Source organism: Rhinatrema bivittatum, chromosome 6 (genome assembly GCF_901001135.1).
Source record: "Rhinatrema bivittatum chromosome 6, aRhiBiv1.1, whole genome shotgun sequence".
Lineage (NCBI taxonomy): Eukaryota > Metazoa > Chordata > Amphibia > Gymnophiona > Rhinatrematidae > Rhinatrema > Rhinatrema bivittatum.
In genome coordinates, this window is record NC_042620.1 from 255,000,664 (window position 1) to 255,023,998 (window position 23,335).

Consider the following 23,335-nt stretch of genomic DNA (forward strand, 5'->3'; position numbering starts at 1 on the left):
GACGGAAAAGCTCCGCCTTTGTGTTAACAAGACCTGTAACATTGTTATGCCAATAAAGTTATCTGAATCTCTGCTCTTTCCGGCTCCTGTTGCAGCAGCGGGTCAGAGGATTCAGGCATGCTCAGCTGATTGGTTGCTGATAACCAGGAAGTAGAACTAAAGGTAGTGTCTGCCCGATACGGCGTGGTTAGTTTGAAGTTGATCATTAAGCTGTTCTGCTCATGCACCCAGGTTTTTGTCACTACTATTTGTGGCAGTGCCGCACGGTGTTAGAGTGAATCAGTGAGAAAAAATTCGTACATTTTTCTCTCTTTTGGATTTATTGATTGCACGTTGTATGATGGGTGCAGGGCTGGGTTTAGACATAGGTACGTGCCTTTGGCATCAAAAACTCGGATTCTTCCTGCAGGCTGCTGCTCTCTGTTTTTCAGGGGGAGAGAAAGAAGGGAACCCCTTAAGTCTTCTGCCTATGGTTGATGTTATCTTAAACCGGCCCTAGATGGATGCACTTATTTTATAAATAGGATACTTTTTGTATGTCTGGTAAATCGTGTAATAGTTTCCCTACGGTCATGTGCAGGCAGAAGAGAAAGGGCTTCTGAACTTGTGCAATGCCCAGTAATAAGTGCAAGACTCTATCTGTGAAGGAGTAACTTTGTTTAGGGGTTAGAGCAGCAGGCTGAGAAGCAGGGAAGCTATGGTTCAAATCCTGCTGATATGTCTTGTACCTTTGGGCAAATCACTGTATCCTCCATTGTCTCAGGTACGAACTTAGGGTCCTATTTACTAAACATTTTTCTTACAGACAAAATGGGGGAAAATCTTTGGTAAATAACCCTTAGGACTTCGTTTACTAAGCTTTTTTTCCATAGTCACAGAATGGGAGAAATGCCTTAGTAAATTAGGTTGTAAGCCCTCTGGGGACAGGCAAGTATCTATGTTACCTAAATATTTATGCATACTGTGAAGCTCAGTTCTCCCCAGTTGTCCATGCTATTTTATATAATGTTCTCTACAGTTCTCCTCCTTTTTTCCTGTACATCTCTTCCTTTTTTCCTGTACATCTTTTATTCCCCTTCCTTGTAACCACCCTGTACATTATTCTCCCCCCTTCTTTTGCTTCTCCTCCTGCTCCCCTATTCCTTTTCCCTGTTCCTTGTAAACTGATATGATCACAAATACCGGTATAGAAAAGCTGTTAAATACATAAAATCCACTTTGAAGTGGCTGGCCTGACCTGAAAGGTGTATTTGTATAGTGTGGATAACTTTTGGCTAAGATTGGAGCACAAGGTCTGAGCTGTGACTTGATGATGGATTCTTGGCCTTTTGGATGAGTTTAACAACCTTTACAGTATTGTAAAGGTTGTTAAACTAGCTTCATTGGAGCTCAGTGATGCAATGACCGTTGTCAAAGTAGGAAGATTAAATCTGCTTAAAAAAAAGTATGTTCCCAGTATGTACCAGGATCAGTCCAGACTGCTGGGTTATGCCTCCCTTCCAGCAGATGGAGTCAGAGAGAAACTGAAAAGGCACCTCCCATATACCCTGGTGTGCCCCCTGCGATCCCTCAATATATCGCTGACTCCAGCAGATTGAGAGGCATAACCTGCGGTCCTTATCCTTTGCAAATTTCTCTTTTGGTGCACAGGTTTGCTCCTAACTCCTCTGACTAGACCAATTGGTTTTTCCATTGGGGTTTCTCACTCTTTCTATTTAAAAAAAAACAAATCAAAACATTTATTTCACGTCTCTTCTTTTGGCGCTAGCGCAGCTGCGGCATATTTGGTGGCAGGCCAGGTAGGGCAGTGCCCTGAAGACTGGTACCCGGAGTTTAGGTTCCCTGAGTGGCTGGGGGAGAATTTACCGGTGGGCTGATCACTCTTCCCCCCCCCTCCCCTAATCAGTATACCAGAGAAGTTGTACTTTTCTGAAGGGGGCTTTTATTTTCTATTGCTCAGTAAAGAAAAGGAAGAGAGAGCTTCAAAGCAAACACCAAATGCTCTGGAATCTCACAGCCCGTCAGTGATGGGTTAGAGTTGAGGTTCTGATTTCATTTTCAGCCCCGGCCTGCCGCGCTTAGCCCAGGGGCTTCGGAGGGGGTGGTCTTGCCACTCAACGTTTTCGCGTGCTTTTCCCTTTTGCCTTAATGCCGCGTGCATTGACATGTGCAGGGAAGCGGGGACCCGTCTTTCTCGGTAGGGTCCCTGCTCCTGGTGTATTCCTGGGGGCGAGAGATCCTCCCGATGGCCGGGGGCTGCCCGAGCTCCTTCTCTACCGCGACTGCAGGAGAAGCGAAGCGGTCCGGCAGTTTGGGGGCAGAGGCTAGCCCTGCCCCCATTCGATGCCGACACGGCGCCATCTTGGATGTGCCGACCGTGCCGGAGAACAACGCTGATGCAGATTCGGAGGGGGAAAAGTTTTCGCCATCCTCTCCGCCTGCACTAAGCCCGCAGCGGCAGCACGACTCAGACTCACCCTCTATTCCTCGAGGGGGCTTATAGAGGCCGCAGCTTTTTCATCTAAAATTTGGGCTATTAATGCACACAGCCTTCCTAGAGGCTGAGGCTGACTGGGAGAAGTCCCCCCCCCCCCCCCCAAGCTTTCTAAGCCTACACTGGAGCAAGGTAAGGCAGGGACCTGCCTTCCTCGCCCTGCTACGAATGTTGATCCGGTGATTCCTGCAGCTGCGGATACGTATACGCAGGACATGGGGGGGGGGGGGGGGGGGATGGGGACAGTCATGTGCCAGTGGAGGGGGAGGACCCTCAGATCCTTGGGCCTTTTAGCAAGGATGAATTGGATCCCTTGAGTCCACAGGTCTTACAGGAATTGGAGATCCCGGCTCCGGATCCTGAAGCGTATGCCGCTCCCGGGGATACGGTTTTAGCAGGAATTAAGGGTCCTCCACAAACTTTCCCTTTTTCACCACAAGCTCTTCCACATTGTATCCAGGGAATGGGATTTCCCTGAGGCTTCCTTAAGAGTTAGCAGGGCTATGGAAACGCTGTATCCTTTACCAAGTGATTCCTTAAAGTCCCCAAGGTAGACTCTGCCGTCACAGCTGTTATTCAACATACCACTATTCCAGTGACTGGCGGAACGGCGCTGAAAGACCTTCAGGATAGGAAATTGGAAGTATCGTTGAAGCGCATTTTTGAGGTGTCTGCACTGGGCATCCGGGCCGTGGTCTGTAGCAGCCTTATGCAGAGGGCTACTCTGATTACTTACAGCAAAAGAACTCCCTCCTGGGGGGGGCGGAACAGGCTTACCGCATGGAGTCCACGGTTGCCTACACAGCGGATGCATTATATGATCTTTTACGGCCTTCTGCGCACACCATGGTGTCTGCAGTGTCGGCTGGATGGCTCTTGTGGTTATGACACTGGTCGGCAGATGCCTCCACCAAATCTCGTTTGGGTTCCTTTCCCTTTAAGGGTAAGTTACTGTTTGGAGCAGAGCTGGAACAACTCATTAAAGACTTGGGGGACAACAAGGTGTACAAGCTGCATGAGGACAAGCCTAAGCAGTTTCGTTCCTCAGAACGTTCAGAGGCCGTTTTCGCGGTCAACGCCGGTTTCGTGCGGGGAGGGGATCTTCCTTCACGCAGCGACAATCGTCTTTCTGGACGCAGTCCTGGTCGCCTTCCTTTCGAGGCAGGAGGCCTCAGCGTTCGGGAGCTCCCCATGCCTTTACCCCCAATAAGCCTTCACAATGAGGGGGCGCCGACCCGTTCCTATGATCGGGGTCCGGTTGTCCCGTTTTTGGGAGAAATGGGTCAAAATAACATCAGACCAATGGATACTGAGTATTATAAGTCACGGCTATGCTTTAGATTTTGCTCGGCCATTTCGAGATCTCTTTATAGTCTCCCCATTCGGTCCCCCGGACAAACAACGGTTGATTGCTCAGACACTGTCTTGGTTACGGGCGTTAGGAGCAGTGGTTTCGGTTCCACCCGCCGAGAGCAGGACCGGTCGTTACTCTTTTTCCTTCATAGTTTCCAAGAAGGAGGGAACTTTTCGACCGATTCTGGATCGGAGGCTTATCTGCACATCGGAATTCAAGAACATCATCAGAGGTTTCTTCGGTTCGAGATCCTGGGAGAGCATTATCAGTTTTGCGCCCTACCGTTCGGGTTGGCAATGGCCCCCAGAGTGTTTACCAAGGTGATGGTCATAGTGGCAGCTTCCCTTCTATGTCGGGGAATTTTGGTCCATCCCTACCTGGACGATTGGCTCATTCGGGCAAAGTCGAAAGTGCTTTGCGTAATAGCGGTACGTCAGTGTTGGACAGCCTGCAGTCCTTGGGATAGATAGTGAACTTTGCCAAGAGCCACCTGGTAACATCTCAGGTGTTGGAAATTCTAGGAGTCCGGTTCGACACAGCGGCTGGCAAGGTGTTTCTCTCCCGTCAGCACATGATCAATTTAGTGTTTTCAAGTTCGGCGCCTCCCAGCTCTTCCTCTGCCCATGGCCTGGGATTATTAGCAAGTGCTTGGTCATATGGCGTCTACCCTGGAGTTGGTCCCCTGGGCTTTTGCTCATATGCGGCCGTTGCAAAGGGGGCTGCTTTCCCGCTGGGACCCCAAGTCGGAGGACTATGCCCTCCTTGCCCTTGATGGAGCCCGCACGGTCCAGCCTCAATTGGTGGTTGGTACAGGATCATGGACCTGGAACCACCCCTGAAGATCATCATTACGACCGATGCCAGTCTGGGGAGCGGTCTGTCAATCCAAGTCTGCTCAGGGGAGGTGGTCCTCATGACAGTCAAAGTGGTCCATCAATCGGTTGGAGACCAGGGCGGTACGCCTGGCCCTACAGCACTTTCTCCCTTTGGTCCACCACAGAGTGGTAAGGATCCTCTCCGACAATGCGCCAACGGTGGCTTGTATAAACCGACAAGGCAGTACACGAAGTCGTCTGGTGGCGTCCGAAGCAGATCTGTTGATGGCCTGGGCAGAGCGTCACCTGAGCCGGCTAGCGGTCTCCTGCATCGCGGGCGTGGGCAATGTTCAGGCCGACTTTTTTTCTCAGCCGACAACGATTAGATCCCGGAGAGTGGGAGCTGTCGCCCGAAGCGATGAGTCTCATTATTTGCCGTTGGGGACCCCTGCGCCTGGACTTACTGGCGACTCGGAGCAATGCAAAAGCGGCTCGTTTCTTCAGTCGCAGGAGAGAACACTGGTCAGAAGGAGTGGATGCTCTGGTGCTCCCATGGTCCCAAACATTCTGCCTTATGTATTCCTTCCTTGGCTGCTGATGGGGAAGTTTCTGAGGCGCATAGAATCTCATCAGGGGATGGTCGTTCTAGTGGTTCCGGAATGACCAAGGAGGCCATGGTTTGCGGACCTCGCCACCCTGGCGGTCGATGGCCCATTACGTCTGAACCACATATCGGCACTACTGCGTCAGGGCCCCATATTTTTCAATCAGGCAGATCGCTTTTGTCTAGCGGCTTGGCTTCTGAGGGGCGGCAACTCAGAAGAACAGGTTATCCGGAAGCAGTAATTTCTATTCTCCTCCGGGCTCGTAAGACCTCCACTTCCCTGGCATATATCCGGGTGTGGAAGGTTTTTGAGTCATGGTGTGATGGGTTGAAGGTGTCCCCGCAAAGATCCACTATAGTGCATATTTTGGCTTTTCTGCAGGAAGGTTTGCAAAAGGGGTTCGCCTATAATTCCCTTCGGGTCCAGGTTGCAGCATTGGGCTGTTTGCGTGGTAAGATTGAAGGTACTACCATTGAGCAGCATTCAGTTGTTATTAGTTTTTTGTGCAGAGTCAAGCGTTTGCGTCCTCCGGTACGTTCGCTTTGTCCATCCCGGAGTTTTGACTTTGGTCTTCGTGGTCTCTGTGCCCCCCCCGTTTGAGCCTATCAAGCGTGCCACATTGAAGGATTTGACTCTATGGACGGTTTTTCACGTGGCTATTTATTCAGCGCGTCGCGTTTCAGAGCTACAGGTTTTGTCATCCGCGGACGCTATCCTTCTTTTTACCGAAGGTGGTCTCGTCTTTTTACGTTAACCAGTCAGTAGAATTACCCTCCTTCTCTGTGGAGGAGATCCGCTCTTCGCGTGGTTGCGACCTACGGCGCCTGGATGTTAGAAGGATACTGTTGAGATACCTGGAAGTCACAAGTGATTTTCGTACATCAGATCATCTCTTTGTCTTATGCTATGGTCCCAATAAGGCAGGGGTCAGGAACCTATGGCTCGGGAGCCAGATATGGCTCTTTTGATGGCTGCATCTGGCTCGCAGACAAATCTTTAATAAAAAAGTAAAAATCTAACAAAATCCCCCACCCTCCTGACGCCCCCCCAAGACCTCTAAAATTAATTTACTACAACCCCCACCCTCCTGACCCCCCCAAGACCTGCCAAAAGTCCCTGGTGGTCCAGCGGGGGTCCGGGAGCGATCGCCTGGACTTGGGCTGTCTGCTGCCAGTAGTCAAAATGGCGCCGACGGCCCTTTGCCCTCACTATGTCACTGGGGTCAACCAATGGCGGCGGTAGCTCCTGTGACATAGTAAGGGCAAAGGGCTGTCGGCTGCCAGTAATCAAAATGGCGTCGGCGGCCCTTTGCCCTTACTATGTCACAGGGGCTACTGCCGCCATTGGTCGACCCCAATGACATAGTGAGGGCAAAGGGCCGTCGGCACCATTTTGACTACTGGCAGCCGACAGCCCAAGTCCAGGAGATTGCTCCCGGACCCCCGCTGGACCACCAGGGACTTTTGGCAGGTCTTGGGGGGGAGTCAGGAGGGTGGGGGTTGTAGTAAATTAATTTTGGAGGTCTTGGGGGGCGTCAGGAGGGTGGGGGGTTGTAGTAAATTAATTTTGGAGGTCTTGGGGGGCGTTAGGAGGGTGGGGGTTGTAGTAAATTAATTTTGGAGGTCTTGGGGGGCGTCAGGAGGGTGGGGGGTTTTGTTAGATTTTTACTTTTTTATTAAAGATTTGTCTGCGAGCCCTGGACCCCCGCTGGATCACCAGGGACTTTTGGCAGATCTTGGGGGGGGGGGGTTAGGAGGATGGGGGTTGTAGTAAATTAATTTGGCAGGTCTTGGGGGCGTCAGGAGAGTAGGGGGTTGTAGTAAATTAATTTGGTAGGTCTTGGGGGAGTCAGGAGGGTGGGGGTTGTAGTTAGTAGGGCTCTCACGGAATTACATTTTAAAATATGTGGCGTTAATGGCTCTCTCAGCCAAAAAGGTTCCCGACCCCTGCAATAAGGGATCTAAGGCTTCCAAAACTTCCATTGCTCATTGGCTGAAAGAAGCTATTGCGTCCACTTACATATGCCACGGGCGTCCAGTTTGGAATGGCCTTAGAGCTCATTCTCTCCGTTCTCAAGCTTCCTCATGGGCAGAAAGCCATTGTGTTTCACCCTAGGGGATTGGTAGGGCGGCTACCTGGAAGTCTTTGCACGCGTTTGCTAAGCACTACCGGTAGGATGTTCGGCATCCAACTACAGATTCTTTTGGCAGCAGTGTGCTTCAAGCGGGTCTTTCTGTGTCCCACCCCATTTAAGGCGGCTTGGGTACATCCCAGGAGTCTGGACTGATCCTGGTACGTACAGGGAAAGGAAAATTAGTTTCATACCTGATAATTTTCGTTCCTGTAGTAGCAAGGATCGGTCCAGACGCCCGCCCTATAAGTACAGGTCCCGCTTGTCTGATTATGTCTGGTTTCTCATTCACAGATTTTATTGGAGCGTCTTGTCGGATGTTCCATCGTTTTGTACTCAACAGTTCATGCTTAGTTCCATAGTTCCTTATTTCAGTGATTCTTGTTGTCATTGGTTGTTATCCTATATTATATTTATTCTGCTTTGATATCGATTATACTGAGGGATCGCAGGTGGCACACCAGGGTATATGGGAGGTGCCTTTTCAGTTTCTTTCCGACTCCATCTGCTGGAAGGGAGGCATAACCCAACAGTCTGGACTGATCCTTGGTACTACAGGAACGAAAATTATCAGGTAAGAAACTAATTTTCCTGTATGGATTAGAGGTAGCTTGGGGAGGGATATGGGCTGGCATTGGGCAATGGAAGTTGTTCTCTGGGCACTTTCACATGCTGGCTCTCTCTTATTACAGACAACCCCTGTGTTACTGGAGAATCCTCTATATGCTGTTCTCTGTCACATCTCGAATTCCCCTCCATCGTCTGCTACTGGTGCCTCGGCCTCCATCGGGCCCTTTCTCCCGTCTAATTATGGACCTGGGTGCTCTAGTTACATCTTTGAATGACTTTGCTTCCCTCTCCCTAGCCGAGAGCTGGGATAATGTGGGGCTACTAGTGGAGCCCAGCCCGCCGCATATGGTACACACTCTTCTCCTTACCAACGACTTGACAGAGGAGGTGCTGGAGGAGGCTGTGGGTCAGGCAGCTGGTCTCATTCTCTCCTACCATCCACCTATTTTCCGGCCTTTGAAGCGTCTGAGCTGGGGCTCCTGGAAGGAGCGGCTTATCATCCGGGCTCTGGAGAACCGGGTGGCTGTGTACTCTCCCCACACTGCTTATGATGCTGTACCCCAAGGCGTCAATGACTGGCTTGCCAAAGCCCTGGGTGAGACCTTGTTAAGTATTCACTGTCTTCATTCTCTTCTCCTCCCTGCTCTCTTTCATCCTACACTGTTCATTAAACCTTGTTCCTATTGCTCTGCCCTTAAAACACTTCTGTCTTTCAGTGGAGTAGTGTGATCAGTTGTGGAGGTGAAGTCTCTTGAGAGAGTTAAGATGAAGACCACCAAAATGGTCTAAAGTAAGAGTTAAGGACTAAACATAAACAGCTGAGGTTTATGATAAGGACATTCAGATGTACTATTAAATATTTAAATTGTGAATTGCCCTGAGCTTGATGGCATGGCAATTTAAAAATTGAAAGAAATAAAATGTATAACAAAAGGCAAACATTCTCCGAAAAGGAAGTTTGAGAACAAAGTTTTAATAATATGATGCTGAAGCGTGTAAGACTCGTGGAATGGAACAGCTTCTCAAAAAAGATGGTGAGGCCAAAACTGCCTAATAGTGAAGTCTGACATTAAGTAGTACAGAAGTCAGTAACCTTTTATGGCCCGTTGCCCAAAAAAGGGCAGTAGTGTTATTGCCATGCCACTGCATGGGAGGAATGCCAGCCCAAATGAGAAATTCTACCAAACTGCGAAGATAGATATCATGGGGGGAGGGGGAGTTGTGAGTAGGAGGGAGAAAAGGGCACCATTTTTTCTATCAAATAAATATCCTGCTGCCACACCTGCATGGCACCACTTGCTGCACCATGCTTTTTAAAAACTCGCAAGTTGGCTCTGCTTATCTGGTGCATTGCAATGTGAGCAAAGCCAGTCTGTGAGTTTTTTGAAAATGCTTGCAGTGCCAGTATTTTGAGAGTGAGCAGCCTGCTAGCTGAAATGCATCAGTGGTACACATGCCAGGGGTTGTCAGCTCCTGAAACAGGGATATTTGGCATTGCGCAGGGAGAGAAATTGGATCTGGAGAGGGCTTTGTCATATTCTGATTTTTCTAATAGTGAACTGCTGAACTGACTTTTGCATGCTCTCTGACCTTTTTCTCTCCCCTCCTCCATTCCCTCCATCTCATCTCAGGCCCCAGTAGTACAGTCCCACTGCATCCCTCCACAGTTGCTTGCTACCCTGGAGGCAACTCTCATCGAGTGGAGTTTAACAGCAAGCATAGTCCAGATCTGCAGGCAACTCTGTCTGGACTGCAAGTGATCCCTGGGGTCTCTATCACCACCCTCCCTGCCAGGTATTATTCTCTCTGTTGCTCTTTGATTCCCATGACACCTTTCGTGACCATTACATGAACACGTCTAGCACAATACCTTGTATATTATTGTTGTAGTCCCTGGAGCAGACATTCCAAGCCCAAAAGGATTCAAATCGCTAGCTAGGGCCTTGAGATAATCTCCTTTGTATGTATAGTCTGAAAATGGAGCCCTGCACCCCTTCACAGGGGGAAGAACTTCCATTTGGCTTTGAGTCTATGGGACTTGTAATCTCTGGGTTCTTTTGAGTTCTTAGAGTAAGAACCCAGTGTTCTGTGGCAAGAGTGAAACAATTCTAGCACACAATTAGACACTGTCCCGGGGAGGCACGTGCTGGCAGCCAGCTAATACGTGGAGTTTGTCTGCTCCAGAGAAGAAAGTATAAAAACAAAAAAATTGGGGACAGCTAGGTTAGGTTTAGGGGTCTGGGGGAAGAGGGGAAGAGGGAGGAAGGATAGGGTTAGGGAACCGGGCAAAGGCCTGATTGCTTCGCTGCGCAATTCTTTTAAAATCACCCCCCCCCACCCCTGTGCGTGGAGGATGCCAACCACCCACACATGCGAGCGTGGATATTAAAATCCAGTGTGTGTGCACGCGTAGGAATCACATTTTATAACATGCGCGTGTCGACACGCATGTTATAAAATGGCTGCATCCATGTGCGTGCGGGCCTTTTAAAATCTACCCCTAAATGAAATAGGATTTTGTCACTAAGTTCCAAGATACAGTGAGGATAAAAGGGAATCGCTTAGCCTGTTCCTGAGGACTTGGAGACAGCCAGTAATCTTAGAATATACTCCCAACCTTCATCCTCGCACCAAATAATAGGAACCAGGGCCAAACAATGGCCTCAAATGATCACCATATTGGACTACTGTTTGGGGTTGGATATGTGTTATCATAAGAATTACTAACTGGCTCCATGTTGACAGGAATAGGCTGAAACAAAATTGATTGTATTCTTTAGTTTATCTGTATGACTTGTTCTTGATGTTCTTAAAACATTGGAAGCATATATCACATACATGCAATGGAGATGTCATAGGACTTGGACCTTTGGTCTTCTTTCAGCTGGAGGGTAAACTATAATTTATGTGGCACTGATCTCTAGCAAAACATTCATTTTTTTTTTCCCATCTTGGGGATGTATCACTATACAGCCACAATTGGGTGCTAAGTTAAACTTTGACTTTGGAGCTGATCCACTGAATCGTCTTTATTCTTCTGTCTCAAGCAGTTGTGTTGGTGCAAACATTACGAATGGTGCTGAAGTGCAGTGTCATGACTGATACCATCAGAAGTATAATATTTCCCTATTTCTGCAGGAGGGGAGGAGGAGAGGAGTGTGTCCGGGTGAGCCTGTCCTGTACCCAGGATGGCATGCAGCAGGCAGTGGAGCTCCTAACTAAGGATACCATTCTTTATGACAGCACAGAGGTGCTGTCTCTGCAGAAGGTAACATGCACGTACAATTTTTCTATGTTTTTCTGTATTTGTCTCTAAACATTTGTTGACCATGCCCAGTCTTATCTAGCTATTGTAGCTTGGGTATAAGATGCTAGAGCCACAAGTTGACCCAGTTTAAGGTGGACGTTTTCAAGGTATTCCTATTTGGTTCATTCTTCTCAGACCAGGGGCAGTCTGTTTTATGGAAGAAGAGTAGTTCACAACCTAGAAACATCTCTTGCGGGATACTAATAAGGCTCAGTATGATCACCGTTCCTCGTTTTTATGTAAGCCCAATTATTAACAGCATTCAGCCTTTGAAATAGTGTTATGTTTTTGCAGATGACATTTAATTATGTATCAGATGTGGACATGATCAATTGGCAGCAATGGCTAATTTTAAACTCTTAATTTGTATCTGTTATCCACTGGCTAATCAGGTATAAGTTGAAACTAAACCCATCAAAATCAGAACTCTTATGGAAAAGTAAACATGACCTTACTTGTTTTGTCGCGTTTGGAACTTAAGCCAAAATAAGTTGTTAGAAGCTTAGGAGTCTATTTGAATGCCTCTGTATCTAAAAATTCCCAGATATCCTCAGTGATTGTGGAGTTCTTTTATTTGCTTATGGAAGATATGTCAGCTTAAAAAAGATTTAGCAATTATTATTCATGCCTTGGTCACGAGATGCAATGATTATTGCAACTCTTTATATTGGGGAATTGCCCAGATAAGTTCACAATGCTTTTCAACTCCTTCAGAACATGGTGGCAAGGCTATTAGGAGGAGGCAAAATTATGATCATATTACGCCAGTCCTGAAGGAATTACATTAGCTGTTTGTGGGGGAAAAAAGGGCCAAATTTAAGATTTTATGTTTGAATTTGCTGGCCCCTGGATATCTAGCTGCATGGTTCTCAGATCATCTCAAGTGTTATCCATCCTTCTCAATGGTCAAACTAATATCTTCCAGTTAGAAAGCATTCAGCTATTTTGTGCTGACCTTGTGAAACAATGTTTCCACTGAGGCTCTTATGGAGACTCTGCTCTTTTTATTCAGGAAAAGAATCAGGATATGGTTATAAGAGCAAATTTTATGTTACATGGGAAGATTCTATGTTTTTATTTTGTTCTATTGCTATATATAAGGTATTCATGATATTTTCTTTTCTGTAATCCGCTTTGTGCTGCAGAAGTAAAAATGGGCTATCAAATTCAATAAGTAACATCCTAGTGCACTGCAGTACTTGTAGTTCCTGCTTCTGGATATAATCAGCAGCACTACAAGTCCCACAATGCATCATTAGGTGAATGTTGGTAAACAGGAATCAGCCTGCAAGTCTTCCTCATGGGAGTCTGAGTCGTCCTGCAGCTTTGAGCCTCATAACTGTGATCCATCTTCTTTCCCATTCTCCACAGCCGCCACTCCCCCAAGCAGGAATGGGCCGTCTGTGCACCCTGAGAGAGTCCATTTCTCTGGCAGTCGCAGTAGAGTGTGTGAAGCGACACCTGGGCCTTTCACATCTCCGACTGGCACTGGGGAAGGAAAAGACATTAGGTGAAAGGAATGGCTGACTCTGGGCTTGTGTGTCTTTGTGTCAGTGTTAGTTTTTAGCTGACTTCAGGTCGGCAGAAACAAAAAAAAGATTAAGTTCCAGGTTTGACCTGTTTGCTGTATCTAATGGTTTGGTAATTGTAGTGTCTCCAAGAAAAGCAGGGATTACAATGCCCAGGAATGCAATGAGGGCAAACCCAAGTCTAGCTCTGCCTGGTGACTCCTGCGCTGGTAGATAATCCCCCCCACTGTCTGTGCTGTGTCTTGCAGAGTCCTTCGTGCAGACAGCAGCCGTGTGCGCAGGATCTGGAGCCAGTGTGCTGTGCGGCGTAAAGGCGGATCTCTATCTCACTGGTAAAAATGAGCTTTCTTTTAAAATGGTGATTTCAGTCTCTCTTGATTATATTTCATTAAAAGTATAAAAATATACCCCAATTGCAAGGCACCTTCCTCCTTTTCTCGCTCATTATTTTGATGATATTGTTGTATTGAATTCTCACTGTACTGACTGAATTATTAGCATGATTGTATGCACTGAAATCCCAACGTAGTGTCCTAGGGGAGACAGATTTTGCCCTTCATGGCATGCTGAGACCTATAGTTTCTATAGGAAAAGCAGGAAGATACGAATGGAGGAACCCAGGACTGGCTCAGGCGTTGCCTAGACTAGTGACGTAGAAGCATTTGGTCACCCTAGAAGATCCCAAATGCCATCCCCCAACCATGTGATGGGGTCAGAGCCGCACAGTGATCACCAGTGATTGCCGAATTGGATTTCTGTTTTGGGTTGAATATGTATAATCCCTCTTCATTAGCATAGGAGAATTTTGTAAGAGTCCCCTAGAAAATGTAAGAAAAGTCCCTTCCATGTTTCTTTTCTCTTTGCTGTCTCAGCTCCCTACCTCTATCTTATCCCTCTCCTCCATGTTACTGCTCCCAGTCCCCTAAATTTCTCCCCTGCCCCCTGTAGCCCTGTTTCCAGCTCTCATGTCCTTCGTTTTCTCTTCCCAGACCCCATCATGATACCTGGGACCTTCTGTATTATGACGCTGATCTGTGACGAGTGCAGGGATGGGGAGGGGCCATTTTATTTAGCATTTTGTGGAAGATGTGTTAGTGCCAGAAGTTGTAATGCAGGTGCTAATGTACATACCTGCAGGAAAGATGGTGATTTCTGGCACCATCATGTTTTACTAGAAATCTTTAAGGCCCAGTTTTTTTTTCTTTCTGTTGGAATTTTTTTTCTCTGCCAGTCTCCTTGCTTTTCTTCCCCTTTTCAATTTTTTCTTAACCACAAGCAGCCCTGATAAGGCAATTTTCTTGCATCCTCTGATTTTTCCCTGTGTATTCTTTCCTTTTTTTCTTTTAGTGCCCCTCTTCCTTTTTTGGGTCTTTTTTTGTTTGGTTTTCTATTTCCTCTCCCCCTCACGTGCTCCTCCTTGTACAAGGTGCGCCTATTTCTATTGCATGTAGTCCAGGCTGCAAAATGCAAAAACCATGTGGCAGCTGAACAGGAGGAAGGAAGAGGAGCTCCAACCGAGCAGCAGGTACAGGAGGAGACAACCTGGGCCTGCAGTAGACAGTTAGCACTTCTCCCCCATCTTTAACAGCTTCGCAGGAACGGCTTAAGTTCACACGTGCTTGCTATTCCCGCAGTTCCCCTCTCTTCCATATTTTTGCTGTAGAATGGATGCACAAGGAGGAAGAGGGGTAGTCGCAGAAACAGTGAGATGCTAAACCGGGTCTCCTTTATATGCCAGCGAGAGTTGAAGAGAAGCAATTAATTTTGCCATGTCCAGGTTTTCTCCTCCTGTTGACCTTTTACCTTTTGTGGCGTTTGGAAGATTGAGATGGTAGTCGGTATGTCTATTGGTTTTCCCCTCTCTTCTGCATTGTGGGGCCTGTAGGGGAGTCTCATGACTTTATGCTGCGTTTTGTCCTTAGTTATCATCAGGGCTACCAGGTTTCCTGCTTTTTGTTTTTTTTGTTGTTTTTTTTTTTAAAGACATTGGAACTACAATTCCAGAAAGGCAGAGGGAGCAAATCCAGAACCTGCTCAGCTTTACTCTGATGACTTGGAACCACTAGGGATAGGGTGAGCCAGTCCTAGTTTTGCTCACTTGCATCCTAGGATTTCTAGTTTTCAAGGAAAGGCAAGAGCTACAAATACTATAAATGCAATAATATAAATGCAATTAATTAAAATAAATACTATAAATGCAATTAACGTACAAATACTATACATGCAATAACGGGACAAACTGTACTTGTTTTTAGTTTATCTATGATGCTCTTCTGAGTTGTATAACAGTGTTTCTCAACCACTGGTCTGTGGACTGGCACCGAACCCTGGCAGCATTTCTGCGGGTTCACAGAGCAGTGGCTAGTGCAGGAGGCATGCCCTGGAGCTGTATATTCCGCACTGAACTCTGCAACGCAGCCATTAGAGGCTTTTCTTTAATCCTTCCACACCCCTTCCCCCTGCTCACCTTTTTTCCAGTTGGCGCCAGTCCTGAGGTCCCACCTGTGGGAGGGAAGCAGCTGCTGTTGAATATTAATGAGCTGCTATGAGAGTGAGTCAGTATATGCCCTGCTGTCAGGCCCTGCCTCCTTCACAGCAAGCAACTGAAATGCAAGGGAAGTAGGGTAGGGAAGAAGCATTATGGGCTGTCCTAAAAAACAAAAAGATGGTGCTTCCATTTACATGGGTGTGGTATACAGGCCTCCAACTCCAGAATAGCTGGACAGAGATCTGGCCAAAGACATCCAAAAGGTGAGAAATAAGGGAGAAGTGTTGTTTATTGGAAATTTTAATCTGTCGGATGTAGTTTGGAGTATCCCTTCTGCGGATTCTACCTTAGAGGGGCTCTGCTCAAACAAATGGTAATGGAACCCACAATGGAGGGTGTGATATTCGACCTAGTGCTCACAAACGGGGGTAATGTCTCTAATATCTGTGTAGATTCCCACCTGAGCACCAGTGATCATCAGATGGTATGGGATGATATTGCAAATAAGAGAGAGAAGTCGTGTGAAGACCTGAGTTTTAAATTTCAAAAGTACAGACTTTGTCAAAATGGGGACGTACCTGGAAGACTGGGAGAAAATGGGTGAGGTGGGCCAAATTAAAAGGCAACAAATTAAAAGGCAACAAATCAATATGTTAGAAAGTAAATAAAAGTGAGAGGAAAAAGAAAACGATTTTGGTTCTGTAAGGAGGTGGCTGAAATAATAAACGCAAAAAGAACAGTGCACAAAAAGTATAAAGTGAGGTGATCAAATTTATTATCAAATTACTCAAAGTTGTTAAATCACAAGAGGATTGTAAGAAATTGCAATAGGACCTTGCAAAACTGGGAGACTGGGCATATAAATGGCAAATGAAATGTAATGTGGACAAGTGCAAAGTGATGCACCTAGGAAAGAGATCCCACAAAAAACTTTTGGTTCAGGTGATTAGTGAAAAAAAGTTTTAATTATTCAAATTTCCCTACAAATATATAAATATATTTAAACAAAATTGTACTTTTGGCTAAAATTTGTACTATTACTCTAAACCTCATCACAAGTGACCAGTGATCCATTGCTGGGTGACTCCTAGGAAACAGCTTCCCTGGATATCCGTTGCTATGCTCTGTCAGTTGTTGGATCTCATTTTTACTGGTCCTAGCCTTAAAATTTGAAACAAAATATGACCAAAATCGATAAAAATATATTTTCTGTCCCAAAATAATGAAAATCCATTCATTCTCACTCATACATACTTCAGAGTTACCCCTCTATACTGCGGTACCGTAGGCACTTGATGTTTGAATTACTTTTATGTTAATATGTTAGTCTAGCTACGATTATTTTATTCTGTTTATTTTTTACATCATTTTAATTTCATGTTTTATATAGAAACATAGAAACATAGAAACATAGAAATGACGGCAGAAGAAGACCAACCGGTCCATCCAGTCTGCCCAGCAAGCTTCACACATTTGTTCTCATACTTAACTGTTTCTCTTGGCTCTTAGTAACCTTATGTTCTAATTCCCTTTTCACCCCCACCATTAATGTAGAGAGCAGTGCTGGAGCTGCTTCCAAGTGAAATATTAAGTTTGATTAGTTGGGTAAGCGGCAGCATAGCTCTCTGCCATGAAGCAGAGGGCAATGCTGGAAATGTGTGAAGTATCAGTTTTTCTTTTCCCCTGTCATTGAAGCAAGGAGTCATGCCGGACATGCACCGAAAGTGAAGAATGCCTTGAAAGTCACATTAACTATCATCAAATATTGAAAAGCCTAATAATTGGTAATACCTTATTATGTATGTTTTATATTGTAAACCAACTGATTTGTAAAAGCGGTATATAAATACTTTTAAATAAATAAGAGAAACCCAAATTATGGCTACACAATGCAAGGTTTCACATTAGGAGTCACCACTCAGGAAAAGGATCTAGGTGTCATTGCTGAAAATACTTTGAAATGTTCTTCTCAGTGTGCAGTAGCAGCCAAGAAAGCAAATAGAATGCTAGAAATAATTAGGAAAGGAATGGAGAATAAAACAGAGAATATCATAATGCCTCTGTATCGCTCCATGATGTAACCTCATCTTGAGTACTGTGTGCAGTTCTGGTCACCACATCTCAAAAAAGATATAGCAGAATTCAAAAGGGGCAACCAAAATGAAAAAGGGGATGGAACAATCCCCTGTGAAGGCTAAAAAGGTTAGGACTCTTCAGTTTGGAGAAGAGACGGCTGAGGGGAGATATAATAGAGGTCTAGAAAATGAGTGGAATGGAATGAGTAAACGTTAATCGGTTATTTACTCTTTCGAAAAGTACAAAAGACCAGGAAACATACAATGAAGTTACTAGGTAATGCATTTATAACTAATTAGAGAAAATATTTTTTGTACTCAACGCATAATTAAGCTCAGGAATTTGTTGCCAGAGGATGTGGTGAAAGTTATTAGTGTAGCTGTGTTTAAGAAAGGTTTGGACAAGTTCCTGGAAGAAAAGTCCATTAACCATTAAGGTAGAATTGCAGAAATCCACTGTTTGTTTTTGGGATAAGCAGCCTAGAATCCATCTGCTCCATGGGATCCTGCCAGGTACTTGAGACCTGACTAGGCCACTGTTGGAAACAGGGTACTGGGCTTGATGGCCTTTGGTCTGACCCAGTATGGGAAGCCTTATGTTCTTATGAGGAACACAGGACTGAATATCTGGTGAAGCTCAGGGAGATGAAGAACAAAATCAGGAGAGCAAAAAGTCAAGTGGAGGAAAGGCTTGCCAAAGAGGTAAAGCAAGATGACAAAACATTTTTCAGATATATCCGAGAGAGAAAGAAGGCACAAAGTGGTATAGTGAAATTAAAAGGTGACAAGGAGCAGTGTGTAGAGAGAGGTGAGGAAATGGGTGCAATATTAAACAAATACTTCAGTTTGTTATTCACAAAAGAAAACACTGGAGAAGGACCGTTGCTGGCTGAGAAGACCGAAGATGATAGTGGGGTACACAAAACTCCATTTACAGAAGAGAATATATGGGAAGAGCTAGGCAAGCTGAAAGTGGACAAGGCCATGGGGCCAGATGAGGTACATCCCAGGATACTGGTGTTGTGTTTGTGACATTGTGGACCATTGGTCGCAATGGAGATGACTCCGCCCACGGGGAGGGGCCCCGTGGGGAACCGCTGCGATAGGCTGAACTCCGCAGACACAGTATGGATAGAGGCTTTTATTGTACTGCTGTAGATAGATGGTAAGGCAGGAACGTAAGGTACTGATCCAAGAAGTGCCAGTACGTTCAACAGGCTCAGATGTGAAGTCTCACACAGATGTTTCACGATAGGTGGAAGCCTGCAGTGCGGGTAACGTTGCAGCTGGTGGGTGGAGCTGGAGCACCGGACCGTACAGGTACTCACAGGAATGATGGCGTCTTCCTGATGGTGGAAAGTTAGGACCGAAGGTCCGTGGTGCAGGATGTAATGGCTGGTAGGCCCTCGAGGAGCGAATACCCAATGGTCCAATATACTGAAATGTAGAAGAGAGAGAGAGACCCCTGAGGAGCGGTTGTTTAGTTAGAGAGGACCCCGAAGGGTAGTTGGAAGTGAGAGACCCCCGAGAGCGGGTATCTTGAGCTTCTACTGGAGCGAGGCCCTTGGAGTGAAGCAGCGTCTAAGCGTACAGCTTAGAGCGGTCAGAGTAGCTTAAACCTAAGTCCTTGCTAACTCAAGGTGGTAGCGGAAGCGGAGACTAGATATACCCAGAGGTACTGACGTCATGCGGTGGAGCCGCCCCCGAGGTTCTCGCCATGACGTGTATTTGAGCGTAGGAGATGTGCACGCTTGCGCCCTAGGAGGCCACGGGAGTGAGCATGGCGGATGGAGACGCCCATGCTGGCTTGGAAACGCTGAGACCCTCTGCACCAGAGGCAGCCATCTTGCCCAAAGAGAGAGAAAGGGGAGAAAAAGAGGTAAGGCAGAGCGGTCCCAGCCGTCTGCGACCGACGGACGCAACAACTGGAGGGGGCTCAGAGATGTGCTGGCAGGTCCACCGAAAGACCTGTTCAATAGATCCCTGGAAACGGGAGTGGTGCCTTGTGACTGGAGAAGAGCTGTGGTGGTCCCGCTTCACAAGAGTGGTAGCAGAGAGGAGGCCGGTTAGCCCCACTTCAGTGGTGGGAAAATTAATGGAGATGCTGCTGAAGGAAAGGATAGTGAACTATCTACAATCCGGTGGGTTGCTGGACCTGAGGCAGCATGGATTCACCAGGGAAAGGTCCTGTCAGACAAATCTGAGTTGTTGTTGTTTTGATTGGGTGACTAGAGAACTGGATCAGGGAAGAGCGCTCAGTGTGCTTTACGTGGATTTCAGCAAAGCTTTTGATATGGTCCTGCAGAGGAAGCTCGTGAATAAAAGAAGCTTGGGACTTGGCACCAAGGTGGTGAAATGGATTACAGACTGGCTGATTAAAAGGAGACAGTGTGTAATGGTAAATGGAACCTACTCTGAAGAGAGAACTTGTTAAGTGGAGTGCCACAGGGATTGGTTTTTGTATCGGTTCTGTTCAATATCTTTGTGAGTGACATTGCAGAAGGGATAGAAGGTAAAATTTTGGCTATTTGTGGATGATACTAAAATCTACAATGGGGTGGACATGCCTGAAGGAGTAGAAAGAATGAAAAGAGATTTAAGAGAGCTTGAAGAGTGGTCGAAGACTTGGCAGCTGGGATTCAATACCAAGAAGTGCAGATCATGCATCTGATGTGTGGTCATCCAAAAGAGCTGTATGTGATGGGAGGTGAAAGACTAATGTGCACGGACTGGAAGAGGGACCTTGGGGTGAGAGTGTCTGACTGTGAAAGCAGCAAAGTAATGTGACAGGTTGATAGCTAAAGTCAGAAGAATGCTGGGCTGCATAGAGAGAATAATAATCAGTAGGAAAAAAAGTGGTGATAATGCCCTTGTACAGGTCCTTGGTGAGGTCTCACCAGGAGTACTGTGTTCAGTTCTGGAGCCTGTATCTCAAAAAGGATAAGGACAGGATGGAGGCCGACCAGAGAAGGGCAACCAAAATGGTGTGGAGTATTTATCAGAAGATTTAGGAGGAGAGTTTAAGGATCTGAATATGTGTAGCCTGGAAGATAGCATACATACCTTCAGATACCTGAATGGTTTTGATGATGCATGTTCTTTTGAACCTTTTCTGGAGAAAAGCAAACAGTAGAACTAGGGGTCATGATATGAAACTTCAGGGAGGATGACTCAAAACCAAGGTCGTGAAATATTTCTTCACGGAGAGGGTGGTGGCTGCCTGGAATGCCCTTCTAGAAGAGGTGGTGAAGATAAAAACAGCAACTGAATTAAAAAAGGCATGGGATAAACACTGGATCCCTAAAGGCTAGAGTTGGAAATTAAGAAAAGGCTGCATGAAGGTAACCGGCATGGCACTGCAGCTATTACCCCTAACAAAAGGCTTGGGGATTACTACCCTTAACCAATTAGCTTACATGCTTTTGATGCAACTGCAGCATCACCCTCCACTTTGATGGTGGGGTGGAAAAGGGAATTGGATTCAGACGCCAACCCCTGCTGGGCCCTGCCTTTTACAGTCCAGGGTGCTGGTTACACAGATATTAGGGAAAATGCACAGGACTGCTTCTATGGCCAAGTCCAAAAGTAAAGCATGTTCAAGCAGCATTGTCTGAATTATCAGGAAGGCTGCTCACCCTGTAAAAATGTTGCTCGCAGTAACTTTATGGATTTGACAGTTGCTTGGTTTTGATTTTTAATATTACTATCCTTAACATATAAGGCTTGGGGGCTAACCTGCACGAAGAGGCAGTTACTACCCTTAATAGAAACATAGGGGGTAACCTACACGGAGCGGCAGTTACTACCATAAGAAGCTTGCTGGGCAGTCTGGGATGGACCATTAGGTCTTTTTCTGCCGTCATTACTATGTTACAGAAGTGGATGCGGCCTGAGAGTGGAGCACATGCTGGCTCAGTCCCATGTCGGATCATTAAAATTCAGCTGCAGCTGCTTCCCTCCCAGAGATCAGACCGAGGTCAGCACCAGATAGCGAAAAAATCCACAGAGCAGGGGTATTAATTGCAATAGGGTTGTGGCTGGCAAGGTGGAGGGAGAGATGTCTTCCTTTTTTTTTTTTTTTTTTAATGATGAGCTGGTGGCTGACTGGGAGGGATGGAAAGACAAGGGGATGGTTTGTTTGTTTTTTTTGTTTAAATGATAAACTGGTGGCTGGCTGGGGGAGAAAAAAAGAGGAAGGGATATTTTTACAGGGATTGGCTGATGGCTGGCTGGGAGGGAAAAGGGTTTTTTTTTTCTTTTCTGAGAACAATACTGTTGGCTGGCTTAGAGAGGAAAGGGGGGAAGAGACTTTTTTTTTAATAAGAGAAACTTTATTACTAAAACAATTTCCTTAAACTGCCTAGTTACCCTCTTAAAAGACACCAGACCAGCTGCAGGGCTCACCCATGAAATTAAGGACCCGGTGGAAGGAGTATATCCACCCCGTTAAATTTCTGGGCCACCGTTTTCCCCCCTTCCCTTCCCTGCTCTGCTCATCAGAGCCACGACCGGTCCACATAATTTAAGGAAACTAGCTAGCTGGTCTCTGACATACCAAAGGTTAAGAAACGCTGGTGTAACACTTTTTTTTTTTTCCCCCCTTTACCCAACAGGTGAAATGTCCCATCACAAGGTGCTGGATGCCGTGGCTCGGGGAACGAGCGTGATTCTGTGTGAGCACAGCAACACAGAGCGGGGCTTTCTGCGGCTGCTGCGTGACTCTCTTGCAGTCCGGTTTGGAGGCCAGGTCAAGGTGGAAGTATCCCAGAAGGACAGAGACCCACTGCAGATCATTTAGGAGATGCTCCTCATTGCCTCCCATCTGCTAAGAGCCCAGGAAAGACAGAAACTTGTGGCACAATCTTTTCTGACTGTTGCTTCCATTTTTGTCTTGCTCCTAGTTGCCCTTTTTTTTTTTATTTTATACTTTTCCAAACACCCCTTAAGTTTCTGAAGTGATACAAAAATACTGACTTTTTTTTTTCAAAACATGTAGCAAAGAATATAAGTATATAAAGAATGATACAGCTGTACATGTATCTTTGCACTAACAACGGAAACAAAATTTGTAACAATTTTTTTTTTTTCCAATTTGTTTTTCAAGGATAACCATTGTACAACAGCTGGCCCAAGCCCATAATTAAAACAGAAACACAAAGCGATATAAAGGTACAATCAAGCCAGAAACAGTCCAATGTACACTGAGCCAAGGATCCCGCTGTGGTATCCCACATTTTGTACGCTTATTCCCCCACCTTACCCTAATCTCGTCTTCCTCGGAGTCATCGCTTTCTAAACCTCGAGGGTTGCGGGCAGAGTATGATTAAGGATGCCACACCTCGAGCCTAGAACACTGGAAGTTGATTAGTGTCCGTTACCTCGCATTGTGTCCGTTACCTCGTATTATGACCATGATATATATTTATGCCACCGCTTCTTAAGGCGGGACCATCTGTTTATACCTCAGGGCTGTCAGGTGTTCCAAATAGAAAATCTTAGTGAGTTTCTGAATGATTTTCTGTCTAGGAGGAGCCTCTTCCTGTTTCCAATTCCTAGCAATTTATATTTTAGCTGCTGTTAGTATTTGTGTTTATTAAATGCAACTGATCTCTTGAGACCTCCGATGACTGTATATTCAATAAAAACATAGAAGGATTTTGAGTTATATGTGTGTCAGTTATTTCGAATATGAGGGTCTCGACCATTGTCCAGAAGATGGTTATTTTAGGACATGTCTACCACATGTGAAAATATGTGCCTCTTTCTTGTAACAAAATGTTTTCATTGTGCATTTCCTTTATTTTAGTTAAGACATTCAACTGCAGTTGATGAGAAAACCCTTGAAACTAACCCCTCTCTTATCAATCATTTTCCTCCATCCAATAATCCCTACCTTATTCCCAATGATAGTGACATTTTTCTAATCTCCATATATTCAGTCCCCCATAAAATGTACTTATATTGACT

General features: G+C 45.9%; 1 protein-coding gene across 4 annotated transcripts; it reads left to right on the forward strand.

Annotated features, from left to right (window-relative positions):
• The first annotated feature begins 8 nt into the window (after window positions 1-8).
• NIF3L1 (NGG1 interacting factor 3 like 1) lies at window positions 9-23,033 on the forward strand. Of its 4 annotated transcripts, XM_029606851.1 has the most exons (8): window positions 9-162; window positions 8,092-8,564; window positions 9,601-9,763; window positions 11,108-11,237; window positions 12,648-12,786; window positions 13,054-13,137; window positions 14,789-14,878; window positions 21,982-22,112. In XM_029606851.1, the coding sequence occupies exons 2-7, from the start codon at window positions 8,123-8,125 to the stop codon at window positions 14,869-14,871; spliced, it is 1,041 nt and encodes a 346-aa protein (XP_029462711.1). In that variant the 5' UTR covers window positions 9-162; window positions 8,092-8,122; the 3' UTR covers window positions 14,872-14,878; window positions 21,982-22,112. The 4 variants fall into 4 exon arrangements, with proteins under 4 accessions (XP_029462711.1, XP_029462708.1, XP_029462710.1 ...); XM_029606848.1 differs by lacking the exon at window positions 14,789-14,878 and having other exon boundaries at window positions 10-162; window positions 21,982-23,033; XM_029606850.1 differs by lacking the exons at window positions 9-162; window positions 14,789-14,878 and adding an exon at window positions 163-186 and having other exon boundaries at window positions 21,982-23,033.
• Window positions 23,034-23,335: the final 302 nt, after the last annotated feature.

What these genes read in the sequence shown, in the direction of transcription:
- NIF3L1 (XM_029606848.1), top strand. Translation starts at nt 8,123, where the DNA reads ATGCTGTTCTCTGTCACATCTCGAATTCCCCTCCATCGTCTGCTACTG. An exon ending in CTGGCTTGCCAAAGCCCTGG is followed by an intron (nt 8,565 to 9,600) that starts GTGAGACCTTGT and finishes ATCTCATCTCAG; the next exon opens with GCCCCAGTAGTACAGTCCCA. An exon ending in ATCACCACCCTCCCTGCCAG is followed by an intron (nt 9,764 to 11,107) that starts GTATTATTCTCT and finishes CTATTTCTGCAG; the next exon opens with GAGGGGAGGAGGAGAGGAGT.